General features: G+C 48.0%; 1 protein-coding gene across 16 annotated transcripts in view; it reads right to left on the reverse strand.

Moving 5' to 3' along the window:
- The window catches only part of Znf618 (zinc finger protein 618), an 86,947-nt gene extending 68,718 nt beyond the window's left edge, over positions 1 to 18,229 (reverse strand). For 14 of the 16 annotated variants that reach the window (XM_029563750.1, XM_029563746.1, XM_029563745.1 and 11 more), the window contains exons 1-2: positions 18,188 to 18,229; positions 97 to 356 (exon numbers count right to left, since the gene is read on the reverse strand). In XM_029563750.1, the coding sequence (XP_029419610.1) occupies positions 97 to 265 (169 nt within the window). In that variant the 5' untranslated portion in view covers positions 266 to 356; positions 18,188 to 18,229. Of the gene's footprint in view, positions 1 to 96; positions 357 to 4,054; positions 4,250 to 18,187 lie in introns of all 16 variants that reach the window. The other 2 variants (XM_029563735.1, XM_029563743.1) reach the window with 2 other exon arrangements.
- Between the last annotated feature and the right edge of the window lie 6,600 nt (positions 18,230 to 24,829).

Below are 24,829 nucleotides of genomic sequence, written 5' to 3' on the forward strand. Positions count from 1 at the left end.
GCCACAGAAAGCTCTGTCTCCCAGTGGGCGAGAGATGCCAGCACCTTTCCAAACTCTGGCCCTGAGTTCCCGGCCATCACCCAGATGGGAACTCACCCAGGGTTTGTTGGTTGCGGACCCCGCCAATCACCACGCAGATCTCTGCAGGCACATCACCTGTCCCATCTTTGCTGACTGCCTTCTTCTCCTCCTTGGCCTCGCCCTGCCAGATAACCTCTTGGATGTAGTCGTCGGGCAGTTCCGTCTTCACCTTCACCTCCGTCATCGTCCCCTGCTCGGCGCTCAGCGAGGCCTCCGCAGGCACTGGCTCTGGGCCCTCCACCTTGGAACTCTTCTGGCTGCGCTTCAAGCGCTCCCTGGGAAAGAAGAGAGTCTGTTTAGAGTGGACCCATAACAACCCCCCGACACAAATGGAAGCCCACCAGCCCACGGCACCATAGAGACTCATGAGATTGTGTATTAAGTAAAAGGTATGGCCACTTAGCCTCCCACACTGCCCCATTTTACAGCTGGTGAAGCTGAGGTCTAGAGACTTCCAGGAATGTTTGTGCTTTTCACGACTAGAGCTACAAACATCCTTAGAAGACACCTCTGACTGATGGAAAGTTGTTTCTGTCTAGCTTCAAGATGTGGCCTTGGGACTGGAAAGATGGTTCAGTGGTTGAGAGCACTGGCTGCTCTTGTGGAAGACCCAGGTTCTATTCCCAGAACCCACATGGTGGCTAACAACAGTCCCTAACTCCAGTTCCAGAGGATCCAATGCCTTCTTCTGACCTCCATGGGCACTGCACAACACGGGTGCACTTACAAACATGCAGGTACACTCATACACATAAAATAAAAATAATAAAAACTTTTTTAAATGTCTCATCACTTTTATTTCATGTTCATGAGTATATTGCCTGCATGTATGTGAGCACACCCGTGTTGTACAATGCCATGGAGGTCAGAAGAGGGCTTCGGATTCCCCTGGAACTGGAGTTAAGGATAGTTCATAGCTGCCATGTGGGTGCTGGGAATTGAACCTGGGTCCTCTGCAAGAGCAGTCAGTGCTCTTAACTGCTGAGCCATCTCTCCAGCCCCAATAAAAACTTTTTTTTTTTTTTTTTGTCTTTTTGAGACAGGATCTCCCTATAGCCCCAGCTGTCCTGGAACTCACTATGTAGACCAGGCTGGCCTTGAACTCACAAAGATCCTCCTGCCTCTGCCTCCCAAGTGCTGGGATCAAAGGCATACAGCCACCATGCCCAGCCATAAAAGCATTTTTTAAAAGATGAGGCACTGATGGGTCTGGTTCAGGCAGTCTGGGTCTAGGACTGAGACTGCATTTCTAACAAGTCCCAGGCCAAGCTGGGGCCTGGTCTTCAAGTGGCACTGTGAGCAGTGAGTGCTTTGATGATCTGAACAGGCCACATGTCTTGTGAACTCTTCTCCTATTCCTTGACAGCAGGGCCACAGAGCTCACCCAAGCTCTTCCCTATTCCCGCTTTACAGAGGGAAACTCCCATCCCAAGAGGCTCTGGTGATAGAGACATCATTGCAGTCAACAATTCAGCACAGGTGGCTCGTCAAGCACCAGAAAACTCAGGAGACTGAGGTTTGACAAAGCTGGGCAGGGAGTTTGGCGTGTTCAGGAATTCTGTGATGAGGGGACACTGAGCTCAGAACAGAATTGTGACTTTCCCAGGCCACCCACAAAAGCAGTGGGTGGTGAATGAATGGAGCCAAGGCTCTGGCACCCACACCTGAGTCACTTTCTTTTCAGCATGATTTTCTGTGTCATCCTAAGGGTCCCACATCCTTCTAACAGGTGAACTATCACGACTTCTGTTTGGGAGGTGAGGAAGGTCAGGCAGGTACAAGATGGAAAGCAAGTCTCACTTCTGGCTCAGGGATACTGCCCAGCCCTGCCCCCAACCTTTACACTGCTCATAGAAGCCCAGACTCAAGGCCTACTCAGGCCCAGCCAGATGGCAAGCCAAGAGGTAGCAGGGCCTGGAGGCAGAGCCCCGGGCATGTGGAAGCAGGGTCCTGGATCTGCAGGGACCCTGCCATGTGGCCCTATGCAAGCCCCTTCTCTCTGGACTTTAGCACCTCCATCAGCCACAAGATCAATGTGCTTAACTTACGTGCTGACCCTGCAGCCATAGATGACTCTCAGAGCGGGAGCCAAGAGAGAGCCCAGGAGGGTCTGCTAACAAGGGAGGCACAGAGAAAGGCCACTTGGGAGGTGTTCTGGGTCAGCAATGACCCCTCCCCAATTCCCATGTTAATTTCCAAATCTCCAATGTGACTTTTACCAGAGTTGGAATGATTGGAGGGAATTATGGTTAAATGAGGTCACCAGGGTAGGGCCTTCATGACTGGATTACCCATTTTACAGGAAGCACTCTTGGACCAGTGGAAAGGCTAAGTGGGTAGAAGTGCTTGTCCCCAAGCCTGAAGACCTGCATTTCATCCTCGTGACCCACATGATGGAAGGAGATAACTGATTCCCACAAGTTGTCTTCTGACCTCCACTCGGGTGCTATGGCACACCCCTCCCCCACGAGACAAATAAATAAATATAGCAAGAGGCACTCTCCTCCGAGTCAGGACACAGGGTGAAAGTGGCTGTCTCAAGCTGGTAGTGGTTCTCCCTAGAGTCCAAGCCAGCTGACTCCTGACTTGGCCTCCAGGATATGTCTAGTATTCCATTAACTACCCAGGCTGGGACGTTCTACTACTACCGTCCAAGGAGACTAGCACAAACAGTGGCTGCGACTTCCCTACTGAGAAGCCTGGTCCCATCACCCCGCCTTGGAGCCTGTCTCCCCATCTATCAGGAGGCTTCACTAGAGTTGAGTTCATGCTGACTCTTGAACTTCCCCAACTGTGAATTGAACAAATCTCGTTTCTTTACAAAATACCCAGCCTTGGATATTTTGTTACAGTAACAGAAAACAGATTAGCACAGAGAGTACAGAAGATGCAAGGGAAGACTCATACATGCCTTATAGCTAAGGTGTGGACACTGAATTTAAACAATGGGGCTCCAAACCCCAACTCTACCATGCTGGACTATGGGACAGAGGCCTGTCCCCCATGTTCTAAAGTTCAGCTCTATTTTCCTGGACAAGACCTTGTGTCCCTTCTGGCTTGCAAAGAGGTACCAAGCCACATGGGAGGCAGGAGGAGCTGTGGAGTCATACTGTGTAGCTCTTACCTGCCGACCTACATACTCTGCAACACTGAGTCAAAAGCCCTCCCTGAGGAAGACCATGACCTTTGCCAGCTGCAGGCACAGGTAAGGGGATCTGTAAGGAGCTGGGGCACTGGCACAGAGTGGGGCTGTCATTATGATAACGACATGGTTCATGACGTCATTCTTGCCACTCAAAGCCTTCAGGAGCCGTACTCCCTCTGTGGCTGTCACATCTCTCCTACACCAGTGACTTCTACCAACTATCCTATCCTCTCATGCATGTTTATGAATTCTTCCTGGCACAGCTGTCCCCTTTCTGACTTCACTGTCCAGCCTCCAGGTCAGCCCTTATTCTATTACTTTGCAGCCCAGCCCTGTCTGCTATCTGAAAATGTCTCACCCATTAACAACTCGCCCATTGTACACACCTAACAGCAGTCTGCAAACCACTGCATACAGCAAGCACTCAGACACAGTGGATGCTCCTTAAATGCCATACATGCTTAGTGAGTGACCAAAAGAACGCTTCCCTCCTGCTAAGCTGCATTTGGGACTTTAGCCTGCTGTGCCTCCCAAGGGCCCACTGGGCCAGCACGTGGACCCTCACTTGTGGTACCCATATCCATCTGCCTGCGCCGAAATATACTTCGGGAAGACTCAGCACATGGAGCAAAGCCCAGGATCCAGGCTTTGAATCATCTCCTGACTCCCTGTCCACTGCCCTTCCTACTTGGTGCCCTACTCGGTGGGAAGCAGAGAATGGCTTCCTCACAAGGGCAGTGAGACAGACTCCCCTGAGTTCCACCCATATCCTAAATAAATAAGAGCTGGAAATACGGCTGACTGCCGTATAAGCGGCCTGACCCCTACCTTAGCCCACAGAGGACAAGGGACCATGTGAATGCATTCTCTCACAGGCTTGCACAGCATAGAACCACCGCTTCCCTCGGAAAATGTTGGCAGCATCAAGGACACGGGCAACTCCCGCTCTTCCCTGACTTCTACGTGTAGATTTACAAGCCCAAACGTTGCTTTTCTCAGCTGCTCCGCATTTAATTAGGTGTCCTAATAACAAAGGCATCACAGAAGTACTTAGATCACTTTGAATTAGTGGTGCAGTTTCTTCTAACTTCTTTAAATTTTTTTTCATATATCATTTTTTAAAATAGAGCTCATTATTTTAATTATATCCATTTAAATGTACAGTGGAGCCCTTGGATATTCTCAGCACGAATCATTAGGTATATTAGGGAAAAAGCATTCGGAATCTATCTACATGCTGACACTCCATAATCTATTCTATTTGTGTCGCTGTAAAATAGATTTATATATAGATAACTACAAAATAGTTGCTCAAGATATGCTGTGAATTTTATATTTAACCCGAGTCACACTTCAACATAAAATCCAAAGATGGGCACTAAAAGGATATTTTTCAGTAAGTACCTGCTATCCCTGGTCACCGGTTATTGCGTGCACAGACTGCCTGGAAAGAAGCGAGACCAAATGGGTCCCCATCCAATGAGGCGCTGAGAACCTAGACCCACCTCACCGGCAATTGTTCACAAAGTGTGTTCTCTGGGGGCCTAGGGGTTCCGAAGCAAAAACGCAAAAGCACCATCAAGGCTGGGGTGGTGAGGGTGGCTTTAGGACCCTAAGACCCATTTCCTCCATCTTCCTCCAGGCACAACTTTGTTTTCTGCTTGCTCTCTATACACTTTTGAACTTCTTCCTCCCTGTCATGGGGTTATCCGTGGCTCCCCAAAAGATATGTCTATACCCTAATCCCATAATCTATGTGTGCTCTTTCTTATTGCTTGTGTATGTGTCGTGCATTCGTGTGTGTTCACACATATGTGTTTGTGCATGTCTGTGCTGGTGCATGTGGAGGCCAGAAGTTGATGTATGATCATCTTTCTCTTTATCTATTGAGGTGGGGTCTCTGAACCCAGACCTTGCTGATTGGTCAGGTAGTCTGGCGAGATTGCTTGCTCTGGGGATTCTCTTTCTCCACCTCCTGTGTGAGGCCTGGGATTACAGATGGGTTACCCTGCCCATCCTGGCTTTTGTCTAAATGCTGGGAATCCAAACTCTGGTCCTCATGCTTGTGTGGCAAGCACTTTATCCACCGAGTCATCGCCCCAGCCCGTGAATTTGCTCTTTTTTGAACATAGAGTGTTTATAGATATGAGTAAGGATGCTGGGACTGTGTTCATCCTTGGATTAATCAGTGGGCTCTACAGTAACCAGTGAGCAGAGACACTTGAGACAGAAGCGTGGCCACAAGACAAGAACACTGGCTGCCACCAGCAGCAGGAAAAAAAAAAAAAAAAAAAAGAAAAAACACCCCAAAGGCCTCCCTAGTAGGTGTGAGCCTGTTGGCCCCTTGATTTCTGACTTCTGGCCCAAATACTCTAAAGAAATAAACTTCCACAGATCTAAGAAACCCACTTTGCTGTGCAGAAGTCCCCATTTCTCTGTGAGGGATGTGGTCAAGACTTCCTACTGTGTTCCTGAAGCCCAGGTCGTGCTGAGTCTCTCCAGGCGCTTCACAGTGATGTCACATGGCACCAGAGTTGCCCTGTCCTTCTGCTGTACTCGGGCCTTCTTTGCTTTGTGCTTCAGGGACATTATTAAGTGAAATTAGGGTTACTTAAACACAGCACTGGGCCAATGAGACAACGGAACTGGGAACCAGGATGGATGAGAAGGGTAAGCAGCAGACAGTGTGGGTAACTCTGACTCATGTCCTAAGCAAACCAAGCATGACTGCATGAGATCTCAAGTCACACAGAACAGGAAGTCACTGGAGACATACGAACTACGTATTTCTGGAATTTTCTGTTGACTACTTTTAGACACTGTTCTGAAACCACAGAAAGTGAAATCGTGAGCAGGAGCGACTGCTGTAGTTTGTCAGAGTGGTCACAGGAAATGAACACACATAGAGGAGTAAATTTGAAGCAATGGCTTGAAGCAGCAAAGTCTGTAAATCCCGCTCTCTCTTCCATTCAATTCTCGTTCCCCTTGTTCTTGCTCATCTTGCTATCCAGAGCTGCCTGCTACTTGTCCAAAGACTGCATGACGCTCTCAAAACAAATCTCCTCTAAGCCTTATCTGACAGTTCAAGTGCACATACCTAACCCATCCTATCTGGCACCACCCATCACACCTGAGTTTCCAAATCCTGTAGCTGGATGGGGAACCCACAGCACACAAGAGCACCCGGCCCCAGAATAAGGAGGGTCTGGCACACAGCAGCAATTCAATACACATGGCTGAATGAAGGGCATGCCTAAGGCCATACAACTTCTAATGATAATGAGCTTAATGCAAAAACAATTCCGCTTTCTATCCTAGTACAATTATCACGAAACCCACAGCCTAAGGCAATGCCATCTAGTAACTCACCAGCAGATCAAAACCCAAAGGCGTGCTATTTCTGGGCATACTGAAGGACATGTTCCAGGTAATCTTAGATGCCTGAGCCAGACAGTGTTGTTCTTGGGCACAATTTCTATATCACTTGACCAAAAATACTGACATGCGATATTCTATCAAATTGCAATACATGGAGAAATCCTCAGACCCCAGGACTTGAAGCCTGTTTTCACAGCAGATTCCCTGGGCTGCTCTCCCAAGGACTGAATTTTGAAAACTTATTTGACTTTTTTGATGGGGGTCTCACTGTTACCTAGACTGGTCTCACATGATCCTCTAGCCTCAGCGTTCTAAGTAGCTGGGACCACAGGCACAATGCTAACATGTCAGGCTCCTGGGACTCAGTTCCCATACCTGAACACAAGTGAACTGGAGTCTGGGATGTTTAAAGTCTACATAGAGACCAGCATAGAGGATGCCTGTCTCTCTACAAGATGGGGGGAGGGGCAGTGCATCCATCTATGCAGCCAGACTCAATGAGGACCACCCTGCTTCCTGGAAAGGTGCCACTTCACTCATCTGAAATGGTGTTAAAGGTGAGGGGGAAAGGTTTTCCTTTTATCATATAAACTTAACTCACCCCAGAATAAAACTTCGTTAAGACTCAAGCTGTGCTTAACTAAGCTCTCCATGAATGCACAGATGTGGAAATCTGAAATGGACTGACACATGTACAGCATGCTGTTCGACCCTGCTTCTGGGGCTGACCACACACCAGGTCCTCTGCTGCAGGGGCTGATCACAGACCAGGTCCTCTACTGCAGGGACTGACCATAGACCAAGTCCTCCAGTTGCCATCCATCTGCCATCCCTCCCTGTACTCTCCACCCAGCTCTTCCTCTCCCTTTGCTCTGGGGTCCTCTCACCTTCTGTTTACGTGGGTCCTTTGCAGAATCCGTCATCTCCACACCCCTTTATACGTGAGCATGCCCCAAGGAAGCCCATGCTCATCCTCTTAGTGAGCTCATGAACGCTCAAACTATTTTTGTTTGCTTGCCTGTCTCAAAGTTTTAGTATGTATCCCAGGCTGGCCTTGAACTTGTGAACCTTATGCTTCAGCCTCCACCTGCACATGAGTGTACCATGTATGATCACACCCACCTCCAGCTTTCATGTTTTAAAATATTGATTACATAATAAAAAATCTTGGATTATACCCAGTTTAGGATTGCCTCCTGCCCTCTACTGGACCCCTATCCTGCACCTCCTAATAGTTGTCTCAAATCTAACAGATTCTTAATTGTTTTTGTTTTTCACCCTAACACAGGAAGCCAGTCCTGCTCTTCCCACGACACCCAGTGAGAGACAATCCCGTAACTGCAGTCCTCCCCACTCTAGCTAATGCACAGCGAGTCTGCCCTTCAGCACCTCATGCCTGGACGTCAGATTGATCCTCACATTTCACTATTCCTCACCCGCAACCCACAATCCCACCAGCAAATCCCATTAAGTCCACTTGCAAAGTGTGTCTTGAACCCGACCTCTCCTTGAAACCTCGGTCACCTCTCTGCTTGGAGCCATCTCCCTTTCCCCCTTGACTGGTTGTACTCTCCTCATGGAAGTTTCCTGCCCACTGCCCTAGGATCTGTGTTGGACAGCCAGGATGATCTGGTCACTTAAAAGCCAGGTCATATCACTCCTGGATTCAAAACTCATTTATGGATCCTCAGTATAGCCAACATCTTTGTCTGCTTTACCATCTGTTTCCAGACTACAACGTGAGCTACAAGAAGACAGGACTGGTCTCACTGGTTCAATGTACCCAGGACAGTGGTGGCACACCGCAGAAGCCAGCTGAGACCCTGCTCACCAAGAGAATCTCGAAGGGCCAATGGCAGAGCTTATAGCCTCTGACACTGCCAAGCCCTTTCTCTGGCCAGTCCATTGCTGTCAGTACCGATGGTGCCCTGCTTCTGAGAATATTCGGAACTGAGTGGAGGGATGTCCTCTGCAAGCAGCCCTGGTGTAATGTGGGCTGGAGTGGCTCCACGGAGGCCAGTTTTGTGAATGAGTGAATCCTGATCCTTTGGTACCAGCATAAGCTTTACTCTCCCAGATGAAGCAGCACTCTTCAGAAATGTCACACTAGGGTCCCTGGTAATACACTGACACACTCTCTTCAGACTGCAGAGTCACCATGACGAACAGCAATGAGCACAGACTGGGACCTGCAGGGGATAGGAAAGCCCCCTTCCTAATGAGGCAGGAGGAGCCTGGATGTTCACTCCAGTGTTCTGGAAACTCTTCTCTCTGCTCCTAATGTGCCCTGCTCCAAGCCCTCACATACCCCTAACCACTTCCGTGTGACTAAGAGACACCCAGAGGCCAGAGTTCCAACCAGCTGGTCTTGTGTGCTGTGCCTGGCCCCTGCCAGGTGGCAACCAAAGTCTGCTGAGTTATACAAACAGAAAACAACCAGACTTCAACACATCAGCACACTAGGCAGAGGTGGGGGCCAGTGGTGATGCTGTGGTGATTTGAGTGGCATGCCCTTCACGGAGAGTGATGATGCGGACCTCTATGACTTGGCTATGAAGTCCATTTGCAGCACACCATGCCATACAGACTCCCTTGCTGTCCTGCATGATGCCTTATAGTAGACACTTTCTCTATTATAGGCAAGAAGGCAGGTACTAGAAAGCCCAAGTGATGTTTTCAAGGTCTCTAAGCTTCCTAGTGACAGAAATAAAATTCTATGCAGGTCAGCCTGACTCCAAAGATGGAATTTTAAACAACTCGATCGTTTTTGCCTTCACTTCTCAAAAGAAGAGAGAACAGTAAACACCTGTGACTCAATGAACACATAAATGTGTGGCTATCATCCAGAGCCCCAGAGGTGGGGGCCATATCATATTTTTTGCCGCCTCCTTAGAATCCTCATAGGACCAATCATCCATTAGCCACTTATGGATAACCACATCCCCACCAAGACAGAGTGGAGTGGACGGTTTGTCTCTTCCTCAGAGAAAACTGCCTAGGCTTGGTGTTCATGGTTGACCTCTACCTCTCTCAGACCTGTGCTCCAGTAGCTAATTGCTATGGCATGTCCTTTGGATATATAGCCACAAGACAGACTTCTGACTGGGTGAGGGGACCAGTACTTACTATTCTGCCCAAGTTTTGAATCCTTGCTCTATCGCCCATCCCTTCATCATCCTCCAAATTGTCTACGTTTCCATTTCTGTCATGTATCACTGATATATTTTAATAAATAGTCAAGATGAAAAGATTAGATTAATAGACTAAAACTATTAACTTATTAAACAACTCTTAACAGTCTAGAAACTCAAAATAACCCACAATGCATAAATACATCATTACTTTGAGATAATTCTTAGGCACTTAATTTTCTTCAATGCATGGTGTCAGTCAGCCACAACACTGGGTAATATTGCAGTTCAGAGAGACAGAATTCAGATTTAAATATTAAGAGAAAATTCCCTGGTTAATTGAAAACTAAAGTGGGGGAAAGCAAGAGTCTCAGGCAACCCCATTAAGACACAAATGCAAAGAGTCAGTCAGTGTGGCACTCAGGTTAAAGATGGGAGCCTCCATCATAAGTCCCAGGGCATCTGGAAAGCTGGCCCAGGCCAGGCCAAAACAAGGGACAAGCATTAGTAGTATTTTTTTTTCCTTTTAAGACAAGGTCTCCCTGTAGCCATAGCGGCCTGGAACTCACTATGTAGACCAGGCTGGTCTTAATCTCACAGAGACCCGCCTGCCTCTGCCTCGTGAATGCTGGGAATAAAGGTGTGCACCGCCATTTCTGGCTCTTCTTCCTCTTTTCCTTCCTTCCATCAGACCTTAAGACCAGTGGGTGATACACCTCAGGCTTGTAGCATCCAGCCAGCTCTGAGAGCAACACTCTTCAGGGAGCACCCAGCCCAGGCATGTAGCCCTCAGACCCACAAGACTCTGCCCCTCTGCTAGCCACATGGCCTGTCTTCACGAGGGGTCTGAGGATGAGAAACTAGATGTGTAGTTTGCTGCTGTGTTCTGTATTTTGCACACAGCCCCGTGCTTCATGTGTTATCAGGGATGACCGCTAAGGTAGTTCAGAAGATTAAAGGACAGATGGGTGCTAGATACCAGGCAGCCCACCACATACAGTTGGCTCTCTGTCTCTTGGGGCTCCATGTCCAGATTCCAAATGCAGACCAAAAATATTCAGAAAAATAAACTGTGTGTGTATTGGACAAGGACAGACTTTTATCCTTCTTAGTCCTTAAGCCATGCAGACCAGCAGTGACTCACGTGACATTTAACTGCACAAGTTACTAATAATCCATAGGCGATTCAAAGTACACGGAAGGATGTGCGTAGGTCACATGCAAACACAACACATTTTACAGGAGGAACCCGAGCCTCCAGGGACTCAGCATCCTTGGAGTGATGGTGGGGGGTCCTGGACCACCCTTATCCCACCAGATACCACAGAATACCTGTCCTTATCAGGGAGGGACCCAACAAATAGCTCTTTTCTCTAGTTCCTACAGAGGAGAAAAAAAAAGTGAGAAGTTTGCTCAGTCTATGAAAAGGCTGGCCTCTCAGCCCATTAGTGGGATGCTTTCTACAAGAAAGTACCAGAGAAAAATTCAGCACCTATGAGCGCAAACAGAGTGGCGGCCATGGCCACTCTCCAGCCAGCACCAAAGGGGAGGGCAGAGACGAGGGACACACTGCAGCCTAGTTCACCGTGTGAGAACCAAGCAGGAATGATCCCGAAGGTGGCGGTAGGGTGGAGTGACCCTCCTTCTTCACCATCATGGTCTCAATAGGATGGGGACAAGTTTTAGCTGAGGGTACTTCCTCTCCTTTTAGCAGAGCCAAGTTCCCAGGAACAGCACCCTGTTCATAGAACACACACAGGTCAGTGCCAGGTGGGGAGGCAAGTGAAATTCCAGCAAGACCCTGCTCAATTCTCTGTGTAACGTTAACCCAAACTCAAATGACCTTTGGTGAAAATGACCCATGGATTTTGATACAGGAGAGTTAGGTTTTGCCTTTCTTTGGCTGTTTCCAGCAGATAACAAGAGCTGCATATGAACTTTCTAGAATCTGTACTACTTACAGAGTCTAGGTTTAACAGCAACAAGAGTGAACTCTGCCCACCAGAAGAGCCACCAGGCCCTTGAAAGCACACACCTCACAGTCAGCCTGCAACTGGTGAGGGTCTGGGACACACACTTCACTTAGGGTTTGGGTGGGGGAGGAGAAGAGCTATTTTTGGATATTAAATCCAAGCTCCATCCCTAGGAGTAGAAGCGGAGAGTCCAGAAGATGAAGCCTCCTGACTAAAACATGTCAATTCTTAATCTTTTCTGCCAAAACCACTGCCTTTCACTAGTGCTGGGCTGACAGTGGACCTTGGTGCTAATGAAGTACATTTTCCTGGTACTACTTTTATTTTACTGCTGAAAACCAAAATGCTAAACAAGAATTGCTCTCTAAAGAATAATTTTGCAGGCTCACACATGTGGTCATGATTAAATGGTCCACTGGTAAGAGGCCTTGACTTTAAGGGGAGGATTCTGGTGGGCCCAAAGCCATCTGACTCTCTGGGTGACCTCAGATAAGTTCATCTTCAATTGCCTCTGAGAAGGACACTAGGCACAGCCTCAGAGGAGCAAAGGAGGTATGTGTGAAGCGCTAGGCATAGTGACAGAGCCCAGAGGCCCTTAAGAACCTTTTCCCTCTCTCCCCGACATCCAGCTTTACAGAGAAAGCAATTGTCATCACTTTTTATCCCCTTCCAGAACTGGAATCCAGCCAGTATGGTGGTGACGGAAGCAGATGTTTATTGATCATCTACTATGGCCAGGCACTGTGCCTTGGGCATACATGTTACTAGCATACTGAATCCCTGTGGACATTGTGACATGGGACTAACACAATGCCCAATGTGCAGGAAACTGAAATGCAGGGAGGTCAGGTAACAACCTGGCAGCCACAGCACCTGGATCTGAACCCAGGGAGGTCAGGTAACAACCAGGCAGCCACAGCACCTGGATCTGAACCCAGGCAGTCTGTGAGCTCCAAATTCAATCAAAGTAGCTTTGGTCAGCATAGTTAAGGTGAGGGCAAGGGACATGCCCAACAGACCACATGGGGAGTTCCAGGGGCATGGAGCGAGGGGGCCACGGGGACCTGACCAACCATTCTGGGGCTGTCCCAGGACCAACAGGAGGCTGTATATTTTCAGATGTGGGCTTCTCCCACTCAGGGTCCTCAGAGCTAAAAACAAACAGCATGTTACAAGTTAATGTCTAACCTACCTTCCACAGTCCTGTCTGTCTCTTCTAACATCTTGCCCTTGCTACTCTCCTCTTGAAGCCAGAACGATTCTTTTAAAACCAAACATGTCATCTCTACTCAAAATTCTCAGTTGGCCCCTGATGCCAAACACGGTAATGGCCAAAGTCTTAAAAACAGCTTTCAAGCCGGGAATGGTGGCACACAACTTTAGTCCCAGCACTTGGGAAGCAGAGGCAGGCGGATCTCTGTGAGTTCGAGGCCAGCCTGGTCTACAAAGTGAGTTCAAGGCCAGCTGGGACTACAAGGAGACCCTGTCTCAAAAAGACCAAAAACAAACAAACAAACGAACAGAAAAACTCTTCAAAGGCCTAGGCAGCTGCACCTTCCTAACTGTTGCTCTGATGCAAAGGATACGTTCCAGCCCCAGGACCTTTGCACCTGTAGTTCTCTCTGCCTGGAATCCACTTCCCCCAAAGGACTGCTTGGTTCAGTCTCTCATCTCTTTCAGGTCCTTGTTCAGGAGTCATCTCCCTGGTGATGCCGTTCCTGACTAAGCACTTGTCAGGGTGGCCTCTGGCTCTCAACTTGGCACATCTAGGGAGAGGGAATGTTAATTGGGGGAATTTCTTCTATCAGATTTTCCTCTGGGAACGTCTGAGGCATTTTCTTGACTTGAGTGATGCAGGAGGGCCCAGCCCATTGTGGATGGTGCTACACCTCTGGGCAGGTGGTCCTGAATTATGTAAGAAAGTAGAATAGGCACAGGCCAGAGGAGCAAGCCAGTAAGCAGTGTTCCTCTGTAGACTATGTTTCAGCTCCTGCCTCCAGGTTCCTGCCCTGCTCAAATTCTTGTCTTGGTCTCCATCAATGATGAACTGTGATCAGGACTTGTAACCCAAATAAACCCTTTGTTCCCCAAGTTGATCTTGGTCAGGGTGTTTTATCATAGCAATAGAGAAGCTGTCTAGGACAGCATGCAAACTAAAGTGGCAACAGCCTCTCCCAGGCTCCTCACCCTCTCTGCTCTTTCCTCATAGCCCTCGGTACGTCCAACAAGCACGTATTTTATATATTTGTTCCATCTGTACCATTCCCACCAGAACCTGCTCTGTGAGAGCAGGTCTTGCCGTAACCCCAGCATGTAGGCACTTGGTAACTACTTATGGGATGGACGGATGGATGGATGGATGGATGGACGGATGGATGGAGAGAACTGGCTTTACCATCTTCCCCCACTTCAGCATTCTCTTCATGTGTTAAGTACCCAGCACATTCAAGGATACAGTAAGCCACTGACCCTTCCCTATCTTTGGCTGTCTAGAGGGTTGGCCTAGATCAGGAGTCCATTCTGAAAACCTTCAGTAAGCCCAAAGGACACAGTTCACGACAGCACTGCCTAGAGTCACATTTGCTTAATTACAAAGCCTGCATTTCCTTTAGAATTTTCCACAGTAAGGCCCTGAAGTCCCCATGCCCCTTGGAACGAATGAGGTTTGGCTGCCACGGGGCTACCTGCTTCGTAACCTGCACACCAGGTTAGCATTCACCTGAGTACTGGATCACAGGGCTTGTAAAAGCAGCCTGGCTTGGGTTACAGGGAAGCACTGCAAACCACACTGAGCTTGTTCCCTCGATCAGGAATACCGCCTCTCCTTGTCCCCCTCAATTTAACTCTAATTCCTTAGCAGCCCATACTGTTGGTTTTGGGGGTTAGCCGGAGGCCCTCAGGAGAAATAACAAAATTGGGTGCTCCAGGCCAAAAGGAAGGCTCAGGGAAGAAAGAGGGCTTGGTACAGACTAAGAGCACAGGCCTGCAGCAGGGGGCGGTCAGCCATACTTCAAGGTCATTCCTGCCCACAGCCCTCTAGCCTGTCTGACTTTGCAGGGCCTCAAAACCTCCATTTCTCCATCTGAAATGGGCTCACTGAGCTCTAACAGTCCACAGTGTCTTCCACATACTACCTGGCCAGGGTCACAGTCCCTAGAGGTGTTACCCAAGGCCACGGCTGACATTCCTTTAGTGCTCTGATGTGTCAGTCACTTGTGGGAACATCAAGTTACTAACAGATATATCATGTGGTCCCTCTCAAAGGATAGGGGAAGTTCTAATCACAGAATCAATATATATTTTCCTGGGAGCCCCCAATTTTCCATTTCCTTTCACTTTCCTTTCTTTTTCTATTTTGAGATACGGTCTCCCTAAGTTATTCAGGCTGGCCTTGAACTCAATCCAGGCAGGACTTGAACTTGCAATTCTTCTGCCTCGGTCTCCCAAGTAGCTACGATTATAGGTCTGCATCACCAGGCCCAGCTTTTTCACCTTCTAAACAGGCCCTACGTTCTTCAGAGTCTAACAGGTGGCTGAATTAATGTTAACTAAGTCTTTCACCTGGTGAATGAAGAGGGACACAGCAGGCAAGTCACACAGAAAGGATGTCAGACCCAGTAGATATCTTGGCCCTCCTACATGCTTTCAACTGAGCATTTGTCTAACCCCTCTACCTGGGCTTCCACAGTGAAAAGCTAGAATATTACAAGTACCTCCCTCACGTGAGTTTCAGTCCCTAAGTACATGTAATGGAGAGCCTAAGCTGATCAGAGAGAGACAGCATGCATGACACTTTTCCCAACCCCTCCCTGCGCAGGCATCAATAATCAATCTCCACATTCTTCCTCTACTGACTGCAGTTGTAAGCTGGTGATACTTAATGCACAACCACTACCACTAGCACTGTGGGAAAACTGGTGCATGTGTGCTCTGGCTACAGTGACCCAGTTGTATGGTCTGGAGTGGGAGCGGTTAATATATCAGAAGGTGAAGATAAGGACCCCATCCCCACTGGGTGGATGTAGCTTTGCCTCTCTGTTATCTGCTGTGGACTTGCACTTTGAGCAGTGCCTGGCATGTAGAGGCCACTCAAGTCGGTTGGATAAATCAGCACCCAATCCATCCAAGTACACAGCACACAGCGCTGGGCCTAGTATGGCCAAGTTCAAGACAGGCATGGAAGGAGGTGGGAGCAGTGGGCTAGACCCTCATTTGAGCATAGAGCTACGCAGGGAAGAAAGTACCAGCTGTGACAAGATCCAGTTCTGATGCAGCCTCTCGCTGTCCTGATGAATGTGAACTGGGTGGTTCCTTCCCAAGGCCTTAGTGCTCCACATGAACAATTAGAGTGTAGATTAGACAAACTCCCCCTTCCAGCCCTGAACTTCTGATCCAAGAGCATTTCCAAGAGCTACCACTGGCCTGTAGGCCACAGCCTCACATACTACCAATACACGAAGCCCACGCCCTGGTTCCAGGAAAAGTTGTACTCTGGGCACTGTTGGCCAGGAGCATTACCACTGATGTGCACAAGCTAAGCCTGGTCAACAGCCTGATCTGAGCTCTTGGGATGTTTAGCTTTGTCACCTTGATACAACCCAGAATCACTTGGGAAAAAAAGTCTCAAATGAGGGACAGTCTACATTGGGTTGGCCTGTAGGCATGTCTGTGGGGGACTGTCTTAATTAAGTTAACTGATGTGGGAAGACCCAGCCCACTGTGGGTGGCACAGTTCCCTAGGCAAGGGGTCCTAAACTGTGTAAGAGAGGAGAATCAAGCTGAGTGCAAGCATGCATGCAAACACGAATTTCTCTCTGCTTGTGACTACAGATGTGGTATGACCAGCTGCTTCCAGTTCCTGCTGCTTTGATGTCCCTATAATAATGGGCTGTGACATGGCATCATGGGCTAATATAAACCTTTTCTCCCCTAAGCTGCTTTTTCTCAGGATATTTTATCACAAGAACAGAAATGAAACTACACAGCTCCCCTCCATTCCAGCCCACACTCTCTGTTCCTGTATCACCTCACTTCTCCCCTCTCTTACACCACACTCCTCCCATCAACATTTACTGCGTTTCCTTGTGGCCCTGGCCCACAGCTATTAAGATGGGCCCAGGCCCTTCCCTGTGGAGCTAGGGCTCAGAGAAACAGATGCACAAGAGTACATGAAATAACTTGTGTGAAAACAGGCCATGAGCCACGGGCCACCTTGAATAAGGAGTCAGAGAAAGCTCTTCAGGGGGCCTGAAAGACCAAGGCCACTAACCATGGGGGGGGGGCAAAGAAAAGCTCATTCTAAGTAAAGGCCAAGAGGCAACTCAGGGTGGGAAACCCAGAGCCCCTTCAGTGTGTATTAACGCATCAAGGATGGGTGCTTTCACGTTACAACGCTGATGAGAAACTGTCATAGAAGGCCACAGGACCTGCAAAGTGTGAAGCATCATCCCAGTCCTTACTAGGTCACATGGGTTGCAAGGACATCTCTGTTCTGGGTTAGTGACCTCCGATTTACCCCTCAAAAGGCTCTCAAACACAAAGCCAAACACAGGGCCCTTCTGCTCAAAGAACCCACTCTCTAACTATTCTCAAAGTGTGTTCCGAGGAATACACACTCAATGGGTAAATCTCAATGAAAGGGTTCCACAGTTCATTAGGTTTGAAAAACATGGCACCATCATCCTTTCTCCCCACTCTTCCTCACGCAAGCCTGTACACTTAGTACATCAAAGAGCAAAACATCCCACAGCAAAGAAAAGTGCTTGATTTTGTTTAATCCATATTCTCCAACCGGCCACAAAGAACCTTCTTTAACCCTCCCACAGAATTTATTATCAACAGCTTAAAGAGCTGGTGTTTGGGGGCTGAAGCGCAAACACCTCTGAGCGGCACCTGAAATGTGAATCTGCAGTCTAGCAGGTGAGCCCATACTGTATGTATGTCCTTTGCTTTCTTCTGCCTCCAAGGCCTCAAATGAAGGTCACATGGTCACTCCAGCTCTACCCAAGGCACAGTGGCAGCGCTAAATCCACCAAGTGCTGACTGTGGAGACGGCACAGCCTGGGCTCGTTGGTATATCTTTCTCTCTTCTCTGGCCACACTAGCCCAGTTCACCTCTGGCCTCCTCCTCCCATCTCCTGCTGACTCCAAGGGTGAGATTGGTCTGGTGCATGGAATATTCCACTGCTTTGAAGCGACTGGTTCGGGAAAGGAGCACAAGGCCCAACCAAGGGGCCTGAGGAAGGCCACAAAGTTGGGGCTGGCACCCTGAAGTTCCCTCTGCAGCTACTGGGCTCCAAGTTTATATTTCATCCCTAAGCTCACTCCAACTTGGGCATCCATTGGCTAAGTTCTCAAATGAGTCAGCATCCGCAGAGGACACACGGGAAATGCTGCCCCGCAGCTCACAACTTTGAGGATGTGTCAGTCTTCTTGCCCTTTCAGTGACAAAGGCCAAGGCAGGGAAGGGCGGGACGTACCTGCTAGCCGTGCTTTTCCGTCCAGCTGCACTGGCTCCGTCAGCCTGCAAAAGAAACCCAGAACACCTCCATCAGCCAAGGCAGAAGAAAGAGATTCTACCCATCCTGGCTTCAGATGGGTGTGCAGACCACAAGCCACTGCTCCATCCCTCCAGACTGGAAAACCTGCCCCCCAGTGCCAAGAGGGAGTCAGGACACCTGCCCCACCCACACTTGCTTGGCTCTTTAAATCCAGTGGAGCACCCACTGCCAACACAAACTCAGCAACCACAGGCCCTGGGGACCCAGTGAAAAGTAAGTAACTAGTTAAATCTGAGATTGAATTGTACTGCTTTTATTTTCAGCTGGGATTTCCAATAAAACAGTAGCTGCAGATTTATTCCTACTAACCGGAGGGGAAAAATCCTATTATGTTAAAATATTCTGTCCCCCAACCCTATGAGCAGGGGAAGGCGAGAAAGGGCCAGCCCTTAATCTTTTTATTTAGGGGTGAGGGGGATGGGGGAGATAAAGCTGACCAAATGAAATTTTCAGAATCATAAAATTCTGGTTCAGATTGAGACGAAGGCCTTGGGAGCTGCTTAGAGTCTTAAGAGGACCAACTGGAAATGACCTGGGGTCATGACTCTTAGGCCAGGGCTCAAGAGGGCCTTGATGCAGGAGCCAAAGGAGGTCAAAGGCATGGGAACAGTGCCCAGACTTTCCTTCACCACTGGCTGGCAGGCAATATCCTCTGTGGCTCTCTCAAAGTGCTTATAACCATAGAGTCCTAGAATAATTGGTCCAAAGTTCAAGAGTGCATGCTCCCAAATTCAGACTCTGGCCAGCTGAGGGAAGCCCTACTGAATGTGTCCTATATTTTCAAACACTCCTGGCAGGGTCTGTGGAGCTCCCGGTAACCCAGCAGCACCCTGCTACTTCTGTGACAAAATATTCATGCTGCCGCCCTGCATGGATTCCTAAGTGATAGCCAAATGCCACTCAGCCTTCTCAGTCCTCAGTCAAGTTCTGCTACTCCAAAGTTACAATCTCTGTTTCCAAGCTTTCCAAATGGCAGGCTGTGGGTGAAGGGCTGAGGGTCCAAAGTGAAAACAGCAGCGGGCTTTTGATGTGTGCTTATGAGAAGCTGCAAACTGGCAAAAGCTCATGGCTGACTTTGATTTGAACAAACTGCCAAGATATCAAAATAAAGGGATTCATCCTGCAAAGGCCAGATTTCCAGCTTCTTTAAAACTAAACCAATCCATTGGATGATCTAGTAGTGACACTCAGCCCTAGAGAGTAACAGGAAGCTAGTAGTGACATTTCTGCTTCTCCACAGTACCCACCCCTCCCTCTTGCCTCATATCCAGCACCTGCTTGGTCCCTGCGACTGTCCCCACTGGCTCCCCTTGTCTAACTTCGCAGCATATGACATACATGTCTCTTCTCATTTAATGTTCTCTTCAGGTTCCCACTCCATAGGTTAGGACACAAAGGGCCCAAAGACTTTGTGTATCTAAAGTTCCATAGCTGTAAGCCCAGAACAGGGTCACTCCAAAAGCCACCTTCTCAACCTTGGAATCCTTTGTCCTCTGCTAACATTTGGGAGAGCAAAATGTTATCATGAAGCCCCCATTTTCCACACAAGGTAATGGAAAAGTTGAGGATGTACAGGAAGGGCACCATGTATGTTATGGGGGGAATGACCCTGTGTGATTTCAGGAGAGACAAAGGTAGAAAGTGGCTGTCATTTCACAGGAGCTAAGGAAAAGGGTCAGTGATGGTCTCTTTCCCACACCTTGCATTTCCCAAACTTAGATGCAAAGCTGCTTTCACGTCCAGATCCTTCAAGGCAGAAGATGTTGGGGCAGGGCTTCCACCCTGGTGAGATTTATGAAATTGTAAAATTCCAAATCTCTCGCCTTTCAGACTGGACTCTGGGTGTTTTAAACACACCTCGAATGCTGTCTCCCCTGCTTCTATCACATTAAAAATTTTTTATTTATGTGTATGTGTGTGTTTGCATATATGTATGAGCACATGGGAACAGGTATCCTTAGATGTCAGAAGAGGAACATTGACTCTCCTAGAGCTGTAGTTACAGGCAATTGTGAGCTGCCCAATGTGGGTGCTGGGAACCAAATCCCAGTCCTCGGCAAGGCCGAAGAGCTCTCAAGTGCTCAGCCATCTCTCCAGCCTCTTTCCTTCACAATTTTACACCAGGTTGGCCAAGACCAACACAGTGAACGTGTGGCAGGTCAAGAGGACAGATGCTCTTTTTGGGGAGCACCTGACAGTTGCCACCTGCTTCTCTGCCACTGAGCTGATGTCATCGTCTTCGTACTTGCCGCTCGTCACCCTTACTTGTAAAAGTGAGTGAGGAAGACAAAACTACCCCATCACTCAAATAGTTGTTGAAATAAATCCTTTTGCAGAGACCAAAGGACGGCACTGGGATACTAGGGTGGCTGGAGGAAGGAGTACCTGCCTAGAGAACTTCCCAGCAGTGGTCATATGGGCTAGCCTCGATGGGATGGAGGATCGATGGGCAATGACATGGTGGGATGCTCCAAGACAGCATAGCACTATCACAACAGCACGTAACAAGCACAGTCTTTGCAACTGGTGTGAGACAAACAAGATAAATAAGGTGACATGTAGAAATATTTAGCGTGGGTGTTGCAGTAATAACAACCATCAACAGCCCAGAGGTAGTCACTGAGGCCACCATTTATTGGATCTAGAAAATAGAATGCCCTAGACAAGCTCACATAGCAGGCAAACAAAGAGCCAGCCTAGACTGCCCAGAACCCTTTGTTCCTAGTTGTCATCTCAACAGGATCTACCAGACCACCACAGCCCCAAGGCTGTCTCCAGTGGGCCAGGTGGGTAGGACGACAACAATGAGGATGTAGCACCAAGCCCAGGGAGGGCCCAAGCAGTGACAGCTCAGGTGATGTGATCCACCACTGCTGTTACAAGCCATCCTCTGCCAAGAGACCACATGCTCCTAAAGGATGTAGCTTCTAGCCCTGGTTCTGTCTGGGTAGAACTTTGAATGCTGGGCAAGCTTCCCCTCCACCTGAAGCTCCCTACAGGTCAAGATGGGTTAGGGGGTACGACAGAGGGCTCAATCAGATCCCTCCCTTTCATCTGTCACTCTTTTTTTAAAACTTTTAAAAAAATTTATTATTTTTATTTTATGTGTTTGCGTGTATTGCCTGCATGTAGGTAAGCGCGCCCGTGTCGCGCAATGCCGTGGAGGTCAGAAGAGGCTGTTGGATCCCCTGGGACTGGAGTTACGGACAGTTGTTAGCTGCCATGTGGGTGCTGGGATTCAAACCCGGGTCTTCTACAAGAACAACCAGTGTTCTTAACCACTGAACCATCTCTCCAGCACCTCATCTCTATCACTCTTATGTTGAGTTGACCCAACCTCTATGACCAATGAGATACAGACAGAACAGGGGCCCATGGGAGACCCTCCTCATTCTTGCATGGGTAAAGAGATGGAGGTCTCCAGACCCCTCCCCAGTGCCCCACGCCCTTTCCTAGCTCCATTCATTCTTTCTCCCCAGCTTCTCCCCAGCACCTGGGCAAGGCTATTTTTGGTTTCTCCCCTCCCTCTTCTTCCCTCCCAAATGAATGTTAAGTTGTTCTTTTTCATTCTCTTATTAAGGGTTTTCTTGGAAAGAAAATATTATTCCAAACCCAGAAATTTTATTTCTGAATTTGTGCAAATGTAAGTTGTAAGGCATTTAGCTGCATTTCACATTTTGTGCAAATGGCAGAAACAGGCAATTCGTGTGCTACGGGATGGGGGCTGGCCAACGATTTCGATAAAATAAACCCTTTTTTAATTTAAATGCTAATGCACTGAATTAAAATTTAATAACTGAGGAAATTGAAAAGCCGAGCAGGAATATTGGAAATAAATCCAAGCAGAAACAGCTGAAATTAAAAATTCTAGAGAGTGGGAGGACAGCAGCTAAGCTGTCTTATATGATTACATTTTTTTTTTTTTTCAGAATGAAGCAAAAAAAAAAAAAATCCTATCTCTTGCTGGCTCTAGGGCAGTAAATCCACTGCGCTGTGATTTATTGCTCAATTTTCCTGAGGGAAAAAGGCTTTCTTTCATGCTGAAATATTTCATAAATTTCAAGCCAGCATAAATTCTTAATTTAAAAGTTATGGAGGTCACATTTAGTGCTCTGGTACAGTTCCAAAATCTTAAAGAAATAGCAGCAACCAAAAAAAATGTAAAAAGGAGGGGTAGAATTTGCTGGCTCTCTCTCTTCTTTTTTTTTCCATTTTGGTCTTAATTCACAAGTTGAAATTTCATTCTTAAAGATTCTTCCTGGATGGACAAAACCCAACCAAGCATGCGGGGAACTGGTGTGTGTTTGGAAATCGGCTGAAAAAGATAAAGAGATAAAGATTTAATTCAATTATAAAAAGGCATTTTTTAAGCCACTTGAGGAATTTCTGGTAAAAATTTCCTCCCTTCACTGCCCGGGAAGGGGTGAGGGTGGGGGAGGGCGGCCAATGTAATTGCTTCTCTTAGATCTCCAATCTTTTGTGCACAGTGATATATTCATTTGTTATACAGCTGTTCAGCAGCGGAAAGAATGCTGGGGCGCCCATAATTCTAAGCAAATCAATCAAAAATTAATGATTTGTCATGCTTGCACAATGGAGGGAAAACAGCTCCTTGGGTCCTGGCTGCCTGATCTCAAAGAATGAAATGCCTTTCTGAGATAAGAGAGCAGAGCCAGAGGCTGAGGTGGCACCGTAAACGTGGGCCCTCGTGATTCTCCAGCTCTGTCGGGGTGGAGGGGCCTCCATCTTGGAGTGGGCATGTCCAAGATGGCGCCAGGACAGGCCCCTATACATCGTATTTCCGTAGTGGTATAATTAGGATCTTAGCTTTACCCTCCCCCACGGCAACTTGAAAATCACTTCCTCTCTGGAGGATTGACTGGCTCCCCTCCCCCAACTAGATTTAATTTGTCCCTGCTCATTGTTTGCTGTTAACACACTACCATCAGTGCCTTCCACCAACGCCATGGGACTGTGGCCACCCTTCCTGGAGTGCCAGCTGTTCCCTATACGTGTGTCACTCCTCTTAGGCAAAGTCTCACACATGGCCATATCTCCACTCTGCTCAGGGCAAATATTCAACAAACACTGCCAGATTTGCTTATTGGGATTATCTCTCAGCAAATTCTTATTATAAGATTGCTCAGAAGCATGAACATTGGTAGGGCCACATGGACGAAACATATCAACTGATTTGCATGTGTGAGTGCACACACACAGGCACCTGTACTTGTGAGTGCACATGTGTGGGGAGGCCACTTTATTTTTTGAGTGGTCTCTCACTGAAGACAGAGATCACTGAATTGGCTAGGCTGGCTGGCCAGCGGCCCCAGGGATCCTCCTGTCTCTACCTCCTCAGTGCTCAAATACAAGTGTGCGCTGTCCCTCAGTTTTTACGTGGGTGTTGGGATCCAAACTCAGGTCCTCATGCTTATGAGGCAAGCACTTTACAGAATGAACCATTTCCCCAGCTCCCATGAACTGGTTTTTAATGATCAGTCATGAAGTCTTGTAGCTAACCAACTGTTCATACCAATTCACATAAAGGTTGCAGTCTCAGTATCACCCGCGCTACGTGCCATAAAATAAATGTGTATATGTGTGTGTACCCAAGAATATGTATGTTCAAAAATTAAAATTCTGGCCAGGTGTGGTGGCACATGCCTTTAATCCGAGCACTTGGGAGGTGGAGGCAGAGGCAGGTGGATTTCTGTGAGTCCAAGGCCAGCCTGGTCTACATAGTGAGTTCCAGGCCAGCTGGGGCTACAGGGAGACCTTGTCTCAAAAAGACCAAAAACAAAACAAAACAAAACAATTTAAAATTTTGTTTTAAATGTCAACTGGTACACCCAGCCCTGAAGGAAGAAAACCCCAAAGAAACAGGTGCTGGAGCCCCAGGACCTACCAAAACGATTTCATGTCCCTACTGATCATGGAGGACTATGATTTTTTAAAAAATATTTTATTTATTACTTTTATTTTATGTGTATGAGTGTATGGCCTGCATGTAAGTGAGTGCACCCATGTAGTGCAATGCCACGGAGGTCAGAAGAGGGTTTTGGAATCCCCTGGAACTGGAGTGAAAGACAGTTTGTAGCCACCATGTGGGTGCTGGGAATCGAACCTCGGTCTTCTGCAAGAGCAGTCAGTGTTCTTAGCCACTGAGCCAGCTCTCCAGCCCCAACTATGATTTTTGACATAACTGAAGCACAGCCTCCAAACTGATCATGTAACTTTCTATCTTCCCCAGTGAGGCACAAGACACAAGTAAGAAGTTGCCTGCTCATCCAAACATTCATAGAGAACCTCCTGCCTGCCAGAGGCTGTTCCTACCCTCAAGGCACCTGCATCAAGTGGCAGCTGGAGATGATACTGTTATGTGTAATCAATAAAATATGTATCATGCTTAAAGTAATTGGTTCGATGGAGGGGCAGGAAAGGGTAGGGTGTCAGGTGTGCTGGGCACAAGGCCAAGCTATAGGTTGACTGAATTAGAGTGGTGACAGTAGGCACCCTGAGTGAACAACACAGGGAAGAGGTGAGGGTCTGGTTATGAGGTGT

This window comes from Nannospalax galili, unplaced genomic scaffold (genome assembly GCF_000622305.1).
Source record: "Nannospalax galili isolate Female #2095 unplaced genomic scaffold, S.galili_v1.0 scaffold34, whole genome shotgun sequence".
Lineage (NCBI taxonomy): Eukaryota > Metazoa > Chordata > Mammalia > Rodentia > Spalacidae > Nannospalax > Nannospalax galili.